The following is a 12,899-nucleotide window of genomic DNA, read 5'->3' as shown; positions in this document are numbered from 1 at the left end:
TGCGCTGTAATGTTCTATGTTCTATGTTCTAGACGGTAGTGGTCGTAGGTTTGGAAGATGCTGCCTAAGGAACTTTGGTGAGTTCCTGCAGTGCATCTTGTAGAGTGTCAGTGGTGGCGGGATTGAATATCTGTGGACGGGGTAGCAATCAAGTGGGCTGCTTTGTCCTGGATGGTGTTGAGCTTCTCGAATGTTATTGGAGCTGCACTCATCCAGACAAGTGGAGACTATTCCATCACACTCCTGACTTGTGCCTGTAGATGGTGGACAGGCTTTGGGGGAGTCAGGATGTGAATTACTCGCTGCAGGATTCCCAGCCGCTGACCTGTTCTGGTAGCCACAGTACTTACATAGTTAACCCAGTTCACTTTCTGGTCAATGGTAACCCCCAGGATGTTGGTAGTGGGGTTTCAGCGAAGGTAATTTCATTAACATAAGGAAACCTTGTCATCGATCTTTGCGCATGGACGCACACACAGACAGCTCCGTATATTACCCTATAAGAGGCAGCAGCAGCCAATGAGCATGGTCTATTTGCATGCAACCTGAGGCCAACAGAGGAAGAGGGAAGTGGGAACTCAGAAAGGTTCGCGTATGAAACGTCACCAATTTCTCACCTGCTGGATCTCAGGGGCAGGGCAGTTTTCCTGGATCTGTCCGCACTCAGCCCGCAGTTTACAGCTCTGTGAGCTCCAACACCACACACACTGATGGCCTTGGTCTTCTCGAGCCCAGCAGGCTGAGCAGTCACTGCTTCCACTCTCACAGTTATACACTTCCACTGCAGAAACACATCACAACTGCAGCGGTTAGTGCAGTCACGTTCCACATACACATTTCAGCAGCTCTGCTAACAGGTTCACACCATGGAGAATGTTTCACAAATTACACAAAGATCTTCATCAACACTGATCCCAGAACCAGTCTCATCTCCAGGAAATCTAACTGCTGTTCCCAACACCATCCCCTTTATTGTTCCAGTATCCTCTGCACCATCAAACACTCCCAGGACAAATGCAGCACAGGATTAGATACAGAGTAAAGCTCCTTCTACACTGTCCCCATAAACACTCCCAGGTCAGGTACAGCACAGGATTAGATACAGAGTAAAGCTCCCTCTACACTGTCCCCATCAAACACTCCCAGGTCAGGTACAGCACAGGATTAGATACTGAGTAAAGCTCCCTCTACACTGTCCCCATCAAACACTCCTAGGACAAGTACAGTGCAGGATTAGATACAGAGTAAAGCTCCCTCTACACTGTCCCCATCAAACACTCCCAGGTCAGGTACAGCACAGGATTAGATACAGGGTAAAGCTCCCTCTACACTGTCCCCATCAAACACTCCTAGGACAAGTACAGCGCAGGATTAGATACAGAGTAAATCTCCTTCTATCAATTGGTCTGATTTTTGAAGCAAGCCCCTTGTTGCATCAGGATTTGATATCAGATCTACAAAGGAACTAATCTCATCACTCTTTGATTGGAGTAACTCAGTTTGATTGGAGTTTGTTTGCGGCACGGTGGCACAGTGGTTGGCACTGCTGCCTCACAGCGCCAGGGACCTGGGTTCGATTTCTGGCTCGGGTCACTGTCTGTGTGGATTTTGCACGTTCTTCCTGTGTTTCCTCTGGGTGCTGCAGTTACCTCCCACAGTCTAAAGATGTGCGGGTTAGGTGGATTGGTCTTGCTAAATTGCCCCTTGGTGTCAGGGGGACTAGCTAGGGTAAATGTATGGGGTTGTGGGGATAGGGCCTGGATGGGATTGTGGTTGGTGCAGCCTCGATAGATCGAATGGCCTCCTTCTGCATTGATAGGATTTTATGATAACTCAGTTAATTCCGAATGATATTGCATTGAACAGAATGACCTTGCAGAGTGGAAGAGTGTCCAACAGAGTGTTGCTGCATTTCACATGCTGATACGTCACTCCCTAACTACACTGTCCCTATGTGAGGGATCTGGTTATTCACAATAAACATGCTGCTTAAATATGCAGCACAGGGTCTTGGGCTTTACTTGGAGCTCTCTGGTTAAATTCAGATGTCAGGGAAAGGTGTCGTACACTGTAAAATACTCCCTACATTTCTCACCAACCTTTACAGATGCACCATAGAAAGCATTCTTTCTGGTTGTATCACAGCTTGGTATGGCTCCTGCTCTGACCAAGACCGCAAGAAACTACAAAAGATCGTGAATATAGTCCAATCCATCATGCAAACCATCCATTGACTCTGTCTACACTCCCCGCTGCCTTGGCAAAGCAACCAGCATAATTAAGGACCCCATGCACCCTGGACATTCTCTCTTCCACCTTCTTCCATCGGGAAAAAGATACAAAAGTCTGAGGTCACGTACCAACCGACTAAAGAACAGCTTCTTCCCGGCTACCATCAGACTTTTGAATGGAACTACCTTGTACTTTCTCTAGACCCTAGCTATGTTGATCTTTCTCTAGACCCTAGCTATGTTGTAACACATTCTGCACTCTTTCGTTTCCTTCTCTATGAACGGTATGCTTTGTCTGTACAGTGAGCAAAAATCAATACTTTTCACTGTATGCTAATACATGTGACAATAATAAATCAAATCAAATCAAACCCTGGTTGTCGCCGGTATTAACTGGCCTAATAGGCTGCTCAGAAATGGCTTCCTATTCTCCAGAAGCTCTTGGAATCTGATTTCCTCTGATGACCAACAGTCCCAGTCTACTGAGGGTGGTCCAGGCCTCCAGCACACATAGGGCGTCAGCCACAGTGCCCAGAGCCCATAACTCTCCTCTCCAATCAGTAAACTCATGCCTATTTAGCACCCTTGGGCTTTAAATAAAGATGTGTATCTGAATTAACCTTAGGCCTCAGGCTTTCGCTGCACTGAGCTGGTGTGTCAACTGTCTTTGTCCCAGTCTCAGACACTCACTGAATCCCTGCATCCCTCTACCCAATCACTGAATCCCTGCATCCCTCTACCCAATCACTGAATCCCTGCTCCCCTCTACCCAATCACTGAATCCCTGCTCCCCTCTACCCAATCACTGAATCCCTGCTCCCCTCTACCCAATCACTGAATCCCTGCTCCCCTCTACCCAATCACTGAATCCCTGCTCCCCTCTACCCAATCACTGAATCCCTGCTCCCCTCTACCCAATCACTGAATCTGAGTTAAAGTTTTAGAGTTTCTTTATTACGTGTCACAAGTGGGCTTACATTAACACTGCAATGAAGTTACTGTGAAAATCCCCCAGTAGCCACACTCCTGCGCCTGTTTGGGTACATTGAGGGAGAATTTAGCATGGCCAATGCACCTAACCACCATGTCTTTCGGACTGTGGGAGGAAACCGGAGCACCCGGAGGAAACCCACGCAGACACGGGGAGAATGTGCAAACTCTACACAGACAGTGACCCAAGCCGGGGATTGAACACGGGTACCTGGCGATGTGAGGCAGCAGTGCTAACCACTGTGCCACTGTGCCACCGTTCACTGAATCCCTGCACCACTCTACCCAGACAAGCACTGTTCTAGGCTGCCCACTCTGATTGGACATATTCTTTGAGTCATTATCACGTGACCTACTGCCTCCAATTGTATGAATCCAATCACACGGCCTCCCCCCACATCCCCCCAGCACTAACTATAACTAAAAACAATTCAAAGAAAATCCCAATTTTTGTTCATGCCTCTCTGGCTTTATTACAGTGTCCAGAATGTTCATTTCCAGCATAATCCTGAAGGACTGGCAACCCAAACTGTTCATAAAGTCGTACAGAGCAGAAAAGACTCTTCAGCCCATTGAGCCAACACCAACAATAACTACCACCAAAATCCCATTTTCCTGCACTTGTCCCCCCCATATCCTTGAATGTTATGATATTTCAAGTGTTCATCCAAATATCTTTTAAAGGTTGTAAGGTTTCCAGCCTCCACTACCCTTCCAGGCAGTGCTTTCCAGATTCCCACCATCCTCTGAGTGAAAAAACGTGTTCTCAAATCCCCTCTGAATCTCCTGCCTCTTACCGTAAAACTATGCCCTCTTGTGATTGGCCCCTCAACCAAGGGGAACAACTGCTTCCTATTAATCCTGGCCAAACCCCTCATAATCCTGTACCCCTCAATCATGTCTCCCCTCAGCCTTCTCTGCTCGAAAAAAAACAATCCAGGCCTATCTAGTCTCTCCTTATAGCTCAAATGTTCCATCCTGGGCAACATCCGGGTGAACCTCCTCATATCCTCACACTCCCCTCAATCATTTTACAAGTTACCAATGGACTGGCACTGACAAAATGGGTTGAATGGCCTCCTGCTGTGCCAGTTAGTAAATGTTCGATGGTTAAGGAGCAGTCTCTGGTGTAATGGGGGTTGGTTAGTGATCTGAATCTGTAGCTACAAGTCACATCAGCTGAGCAATAAGATTGAAGAAGTTCAGTCTGAACCAGATTGCTCTGTCCAGCCACCCCACCCTCCCCCACCCCACCCTCCCCACCCCCCCCACCCTCCCCACCCCACCCCACCCTCCCCACCCTCCCCTCCCCACCCACCCCACCCCACCCCACCCTCCCCACCCCACCCTCCCCTTACACACAATAGACCTCATTGACATCTAATAAGAAGTTATTGAAACCTGAGGTGGTGCTTGGATTGTCAATAAATTTCTCCTGTTCCCCACTCAGACTCAGGTGGATTGTGAACAGTTGGCTCCGGTTGGATGTGGAGAGCTGAAAGAATAAAGCAGAATGTTGGTATTTGCGGAGGTTAAAGACGATCGAGAGGGGATGGAGAGAGGGAGTGGGGCCTTGCTCACACATCACCCCGGCACTGCTGCCTCCACCATGTACAGTCAGAGCTATCAAACCAAACAACAGTGCTTCGCAATGTTCACTATGACAACAGGCAGGGTTAAAGGGAGCTTAGGGGTTAGTGGATGGAGTTATAGAGAGTTGGTAGGAGTTAGTCAGGTTATACAGAACTGGTAAGAGTTGGCTATTAGTTAAAAGGGATTAGTTAGTCAGGTCATAGGGGGTTGATAGGGTTAGTGAGGTTATGGGTGGTTGGTACCGGTTAGTGAGGGTGTAGAAGGTTAGTGTATAGAATTAGTAGGGGTTGGTTCGTGAGTTTAGAGAGGGATGGTGGGGGTCAGTTAACCTCAGTTTGAGAAGAGCAACATGTGCGTGTGCGTGAGCGCACGTGTTCATGAGCGTGTGCGAGTGTGTATGTGTGTGAGCGTCTATGTGTGCGTGAGCGCTATGTGTGTGTGAGCATTTGTGTGTGAGCCTGTGAGAACGTGCATGTGAGCGTGACCATGTGTGAGTGTGTGAACGTGTGTTCTCTGTCTGTGGGAATGGTGGGGGAGATTGAAGATCCGGTGAAACCCTGGATACTGCGAATCTTGCCAATGACGTTATCAAGTTCATGCCCATAGCCCGCCCCCCACCCCCCCCCCCGCCCGCCCGCCCGCCCCCCCCCCCCCCGCCCGCCCCCCCCCCCCCCGCCCGCCCCCCACCCCCCCCGCCCGCCCCCCCCCCCCCGCCCGCCCCCCACCCCCCCCCCGCCCGCCCCCCACCCCCCCCCCCGCCCGCCCCCCACCCCCCCCCCCCGCCCGCCCCCCACCCCCCCCCCGCCTGCCCCCACCCCCCCCTCCTCAAAGAACTCTAACAGATTTGTCAGACATGAGCTCCCCTTGACGAAGCCGTGCTGACTCAGTCCTATTTTATCATGCACTTCCAAGTACTTCGCGATAATGGACTCCAAAATCTTGCCAATGACCGAAGTCAGGCTAACCGGCCTACAATTTCCCATCTGCTGCCTCCCTCCCTTCTTAAACAGCAGTGTTACATTAGCTAATTTCCAGTCCACTGGAACCCTACCTGCCTCCAGTATTTCTGAAAGATTACCACCAATGCCTCCGCAATTTCCTCAGCTATCTCTTTTAGAACACTGGGGTGTAGTTTCAGTTTCCCCAGAACCTTCTCCTTAGTGATGGCCACTACACTCACCTGTGCCCCCTGATTCTGGAGCTCTGGCATCCCACTGGTGTCTTCCACCGTGAAGACTGATGCAAAGTAACTGTTCAGTTCCTCTGCCATTGCTTTGTTTCCTACTATTACTTCTCCAGCCTCATTTTCCAGTGGTCTATTTTTGCCTCTCTCTTACCTTTTATATAATGAAAAAAACTCTTCCTAACTTTTATATTACTAGCTAGCTTACACTCATTTTTCATCTTCTCCCCCCTTATTGCTTTTTTAGTTGTCCTCTGCTCGCTTTTAAAGGCTTCCCAATCCTCTGGCTTCCCACTAATCCTCGCCACTTTGTATGCTTTTTTCGTTTGCTTTTTGTTGTACTCACCCCGACACCCATACACTGCACCATGGAGTGGTTCAGCCAACGTGCTTCGTATCTATGGTCTCCAATGTCACATCGCAGCCTGCTGTGCTGGGAATGGAGAGAAAACCGGGATAACTCCAATCACATTCTGCTTAATAATCATATTGACCAATCAGAATCATCCTTAATGATGTGTGGGTGGTCCATGGGAATGGTCTTTGCATTGTGTGTAGGAACTGGAATTCTGCGATTGGCAGACCCACTCTGCCTCCCCTCCTCCCCCCCCCTCTCTCTCCACTCCACTCACCCCCCTCCCCCCCTCTCTTTCCACTCCACTCACCCCCCTCCCCCCCTCTCTTTCCACCCACCCCCCTCCCCCCCTCTCTTTCCACCCACCCCCCTCCCCCCCTCTCTTTCCACCCACCCAGCTGGAGGTCCACACACCCTGAAAAGGGGAAACCCGAAATGGAGGACAAACACTGGCTGGCACCCCAAGGTAAGAAGGACTTCACTCGAGTGAAAGAAATGGATTTGTTGTTCAAAAGAAGTTGACAACATTCAATTTGTGGGAAACAGGTCACGGAAAAGATTTACAAAGAATTTACAGAGAGATGCAAGAATTCTAGAGTAATTATTATGGGGCTTTGCATGCCCAAGTATAGGCTGGGATAGTGTTAGTGTAAAGGGCAGAGAGGACTAGCGTTTCCCTGAATGTGTTCAGTCCAATAAGAAAGTGGCACTGTTGGAGCTGCTTCCTGAGAGCCATGGAGATTAGGTCACAGTGGGAGAACATTTAGGGAAAATGATCATTGAATTCTAAAGTTTATGAGGCTTAGATTCTCAATGGAAGAGGACAAGGAACAACTTCGAGGAAGAATAATTAACCGTGGGAAAGCCACCTTCGTAACAATAATAATAGACCTGAACCAAATCAGATGGAATCAAAGGTTGGCGGGAAAAATGTTATCTGAACAATCCCTTCAGAGGAGAGTGTGTTCAGGTAGAGTCAAGATCTGTACCAAGGAAGGTCACGGTGAGAGAAGAAACACATTATAGATTCTCAACAGTGCAGGAGGAGGCCATTCTGCCCATCGAGTCTGCACTGACTCTCTGACAGAACATCTTAGCCTGGTCAAAAATAGGTTATTGGACAAATGTGGGTTAATTAAGGAAAGTCAACATGGATTTCTTATGGAAAAGTCATGTTTAACTATGATAGAGTTTTCTGATCAGATAACAGAGAGAGTTGATGAAGGTAATGCCATTGATGTGGTGTATATGGACTATCAAAACATGTTTGATACAGATTTATGAGCAAAACTAAATCTCATGAAATAAAAAGGACAGTGGCAACATGGAACCAAAATTAGCTGAGTGACAGAAAGCACAGTAATGGGAGAAGGATGCCTATCAAGCTGGAGGAAGGTATGGAATGGAGTTCCCACATGGTCAGTGCTGGTTCCAGGGGTGAGAAACTTCAATTACATGGATGGATTGGGAAAAATAATCCCACTGGTGGGAGCATTGAGAAGGAGGACACAGATTTAAAGTGACTGACCAAAGAAAAAGCAATGGGAACAGAAGGAAAAATCATGTTCACAAAGTGAGTGTTTAGGATCTGGAATGTACTGTCTGTGAATGTGCTGGAGACAGATTCACACAGCGAGTGGTTAGGATCGGGAATGTACTGTCTGTGAGTGTGGTGGAGACAGATTCACACAGCGAGTGGTTAGGATCGAGAATGTACTGTCTGTGAGTGTGGTGGAGACAGATTCACACAGCGAGTGGTTAGGATCTGGGATGTACTGTCTGTGAGCGTGGTGGAGGCAGATCCACACAGTGAGTGGTTAGAAATGGGAATGTACTGTGAGTGTATTGGAGACAGATTCACACAGCGAGTTGTTAGGAGCGGGAATGTACTGTCTGTGAGTGTGGTGGAGACAGATTCACAGAGCGAGTGGTTAGGATCGGGAATCATAGAATCATAGAATCCCTACAGTGCAGAAAGAGGCCATTTGGCCCATCGAGTCTGCACCGACCACAATCCCACCCAGGCCCTACCCCCATAGCCCCACACATTTACCCACTAATCCCTCTAACCGACGCATCTTAGGACACTAAGGGGCAATTTTAGCATGGCCAATCAACCTAACCCGCACATCTCTGGGCTGTGGGAGGAAACCAGAGCACGCAGAGGAAACCCACGCAGACACGAGGAGCATGTGCAAACTCCACACAGACAGTGACCCAAGCCGGGAATCGACCCCAGGTCCCTGGAGCTGTGAAGCAGCAGTGCTAACCACTGTGCTACCGTGCCGCCCAAATGTCCTGTCTGTGCGTGTGGTGAAGACAGATTGATACAGTGAGTGGTTAGGCGCGGGAATGTTCTGTCTGTGAGTGTGATGGAGGCAGATCCACACTGTGAGTGGTTCGGAATGGGAATGTATGGTGAGTGTGGTGGAAACCGAATCACACAGCGTGTGGTTAGGATTCGAATCTACTGTCTGAGAGTGTGGTAGAGACAGATTCATACAGCGAGTGTTAAGGATTTGCAATGCACTGTCTGAGTGTGTGGTGGAGACAAATTCACAAAGTGAGTGGTTAGGATCTGGAATGTATTGTCTGTAGTGTGGTTGAGACAGATCCGCACTGAGAGTGGTTAGGAATGGGAATGAATGATGAGTGTGGTGAAAACAGATTCACACAGTGAGTGGTTAGGATCTGGAATGCACTGTCTGTGAGTATGATGGTGACAGATCCGCAATGTGAGTGGTTAGGAATGGAAATGTACGGTGAGTGTGTTGGAGACAGATTCACACAGTGAGTGGTTAGGATTGGGAATGTACTGTCTGTGAGGGTTGCGGAGACAGATTCCACAGCGAGTGGTGAGGATCTGGAATGTACTGTCTGTGAGGGTTGCGGAGACAGATTCCACAGCGAGTGGTGAGGATCTGGAATGCACTCTGTGAGTGTGTGGTGGGAAAGGATTCACAAAGTGAGTGGTTAGGATCTGGATGTGGTGAAGACAGGTTGACACTGTGAGTGGTTAGGGTCTGGAATGTACTGTCTGACTTTGTGGTGGAGACAGATTCAGATTGTCAGTGCTTAGCATCTGGAATGTACTGTCTGTGAGTGTGGTGGAGACAGAGTCACACAGTGAGTGGTTAGGATCGGGAATGTACTGTCTGAGAGTGTGGTGGAGACAGATTCACACAGTGAGTGGTTAGGATCGGGAATGTACTGTCTGAGAGTGTGGTGGAGACAGATTCACACAGTGAGTGGTTAGGAACTGGCATGAACTTTTTCGGAGATTTTGTAAGGCAGCTGGAAGTGTAAAACTGGAGGTAGGCCCCAGTGAGACCTGGGAAGTTATTTTTCTTTAAAAGGAACTTACCTTTGAGGTTTCGACCTCATTGTTCCAAAGGAGTGGCTAGAGAGTGATTGATGCGCTATCAATAAGGCGAAAGACTACCGATATGCCAATATAAGTGTAGGCTTTTATTCACAACAGAATCAGGAGCAGATCCCAACAATTAACCGACCTGGACTGAACAAGGGGGAGGAGACAGCCACCTTTATACTAGGTACTGAGGGGAGGAACCAAAGTGGAAGGGGATGTGTCCAGGTATGACAAACACACACAACGGTGGTCCATATAGGACAAAGGCACAACTGAGGTCCACCACAGTGATCAAGTGAGGAGAGCTGGTAGGGAAGAGGGATTTCTAACTTACAAAAACTCCGAAAAAAGAAATAAAAAAGTAAGGCAGCCGGAAGTGTAAAACGGGAAGTAGGCCCCAGTGAGACCTGGGAAGTTATTTTCTCCTGACGTCAGCCAGTAGTGCGCATGAGGTTTAAAAAGCAGGCCGCACGATCCAGCGGGCAGCGTCGTTAGCAGGTAGCAGAGTGAAGGCTGAAGGGCTTTGGCTCAACGGGCTTAGACGGGAATGGGCGAGGCAGGGTAGGTTTAGTTCTTAGTTGTTCCCTGTGTTATTTGAAGAAAGGCGGAATCATGAGTGTGAGGCCAGTTTGTTGTTCTTGGTGCTGGATGTGGGAGGTCCTGGAGTCTCCTAGCCTCCCGGACATCCATAGCTGCGCCAGGTTCATCGAACTGCAGCTCCTAAGGGACCACGTTAGGGAACTGGAGCTGCAGCTCGATGACCTTCGTCTGGTCAGGGAGAATGAGGAGGTGGTAGAGAGGAGTTACAGGCAAGTGGTCACACCGGGGCCATAGGATGCAGACAAGTGGGTCACGGTTAGGAATGGGAAGGGGAAAGGTCAGGTACTAGAGAGTACCCCAGTGGCTGGGCCCCTTAACAATAAGTACTCCTCTTTGAGTGCTGTTGGGGGGGACAGCCTACCTGGGGGAAGCAACAGTGGCCGTGCCTCTGGCACAGAGTCCGGCCCTGTAGCTCAGAAGGGGAGGGAAAGGAGGGGGAAGGCAGTAGTGATGGGGGACTCTATAGTGAGGGGGTCGGACAGGCGATTCTGTGGACGCAGACAAGAAACTCGGATAGTAGTTTGCCTCCCTGGTGCCAGGATGCGGGATGTTTCTGATCACGTCCAGGATATCCTGAAGTGGGAGGGAGAAGAGTCAGAGGTCGTGGTACATATTGGTATCAATGATATAGGTAGGAAAAGGGAAGAGGTCCTGAAAGGAGAATATAGGGAGTTGGGAAGGGAGTTGAGAAGAAGGACCGCAAAGGTAGTAATCTCGGGATTGCTGCCTGTGCCACACGACAGTGAGAGTAGGAATGGAATGAGGGGGAGGATAAATGCGTGGCTGAGGAATTGGATCAGGGGGCAGGGATTCGGGTTTCTGGATCATTGGGATCTCTTTTGGGGCAGGTGTGACCTGTACAATAAGGACGGGTTGCACTTGAATCCCAGGGGGACCAATATCCTGGCGGGGAGGTTTGCTAAGGCTACTGGGGAGAGTTTGAACTAGTATGGTTGGGGGGTGGGAATCAAATTGAAGTGACTGGGAGAGAGGAGGTTAGCTCACAAATAGAGAAAGCTTGTCGATAGTGTGAGAGGGAGGATAGGCAGGTGATAGAGAAGAGGAACGCTCAGACCGAAGGTTTGAGATGTGTCTATTTTAACGCAAGGAGTGTTGTGAACAAAGTGGATGAGTTTAGAGCGTGGATCACTACTTGGAAATATGATGTGGTGGCCATTACAGAGACTTGGATGACTCAGGGACAAGACTGGTTACTTCAAGTGCTGGGTTTCAGATGTTTCAGAAGGGGCAGGGAGGGAGGCAAAAGAGGTGGGGGAGTGGCACTGTTGATCAGGGATAGTGTCACGGCTGCAGAAAAGATGGACACCATGGAGGGATTGTCTAAGGAGTCTCTGTGGGTGGAGGTTAGGAACAGGAAGGGGTCAATAACTTTACTGGGTGTTTTCTATAGGCCGCCCAATAGTAACAGGGATGTTGAGGAGCAGATAGGGAAACAGATCCTGGAAAGGTGTAATAATAACAGAGTTGTCGTAATGGAAGATTTTAATTTCCCAAATATTGATTGAAACCTCCCTAGAGTAAGGGGTGTAGATGGGGAGGAGTTTGTTAGGTGTGTTCAGGAGGGTTTCTTGACACAGTATGTAGATAAGCCTACAAGAGGAGAGGCTGTACTTGATTTGGTATTGGGAAATGAACCTGGGCAGATGTCAGATCTCTCAGTGGGAGAGCATTTTGGAGATAGTGATCATAATTCTATCTCCTTTACAATAGCATTGGAGAGAGATAGGATCAGACAAGTTAGAAAAGTGTTTAATTGGAGGAAGGGGAATTATGAGGCGATCAGGCAGGAAATTGGAGGCTTAAATTGGAAAGAGGTTTTCTCAGGGAAATGTACGGAAGAAATGTGGCAAATTTTCAGGGAATATTTGTCTGGAGTTCTGCATAGCAACGTTCCAATGAGACAGGGAAGTTATGGTAGGTTACAGGAACCGTGGTATACAAAGGCTGTAATGAATCTAGTCAAGAAGAAAATAAAAGCTTACAAAAGGTTCAGGGAGTTAGGTAATGTTAGAGATCTAGAAGAGTATAAGAGTGTAATGTTAGAGATCTAGAAGAGTATAAGAGTGTAATGTTAGAGATCTAGAAGAGTATAATAGGAAGGACCTTGAGAAGGAAATTAGGAGAGCCAGAAGGGGTCATGAGAAGGCCTTAGCAGGCAGGATTAAGGAAAACCCCAAGGCATTCTACAAGTATGTGAAGAGCAAGAGGATAAGACATGAAAGAATAGGACCTCTCAAGTGTGATGGTGGGAAAGTTTGTATGGAACCGGAAGAAATAGCAGAGGTACTTAATGAATACTTTACTTCAGTATTCACTATGGAAAAGGATCTTGGTGGTTGTAGTGCAGACTTGCAGCGGACTGAAAAGCTTGAGCATGTAGATATTAAGAAAGAGGATGTGTTGGAGCTTTTGAAAAGCATCAAGTTAGATAAGTCGCCAGGACCGAATGAGATGTACCCCAGGCTACTGTGGGAGGCGAGGGAGGAGATTGCTGAGCCTCTGGCGATGATCTTTGCATCATCAATGGAGAGGGGAGAGGTTTCGGAGGATTGGAGG

At 48.5% G+C, this 12,899-nt stretch overlaps 1 protein-coding gene across 1 annotated transcript in view; it reads right to left on the bottom strand.

Annotated features, from left to right (window-relative positions):
* The window catches only part of plxnd1 (plexin D1), a 166,290-nt gene that overhangs the window by 94,932 nt on the left and 58,459 nt on the right, over positions 1 to 12,899 (bottom strand). Inside the window, exons 10-12 of the mRNA XM_078210138.1 lie at positions 6,344 to 6,430; positions 4,623 to 4,716; positions 618 to 781 (exon numbers count right to left, since the gene is read on the bottom strand). Coding sequence (XP_078066264.1) covers positions 618 to 781; positions 4,623 to 4,716; positions 6,344 to 6,430 — 345 coding nt within the window. The remainder of the gene's footprint in view (positions 1 to 617; positions 782 to 4,622; positions 4,717 to 6,343; positions 6,431 to 12,899) is intronic.

Source organism: Mustelus asterias, chromosome 3, assembly GCF_964213995.1.
Source record: "Mustelus asterias chromosome 3, sMusAst1.hap1.1, whole genome shotgun sequence".
In the NCBI taxonomy this organism is placed as follows: Eukaryota; Metazoa; Chordata; class Chondrichthyes; order Carcharhiniformes; family Triakidae; genus Mustelus; species Mustelus asterias.
This window is presented reverse-complemented; position numbering and strand designations above follow the sequence as displayed.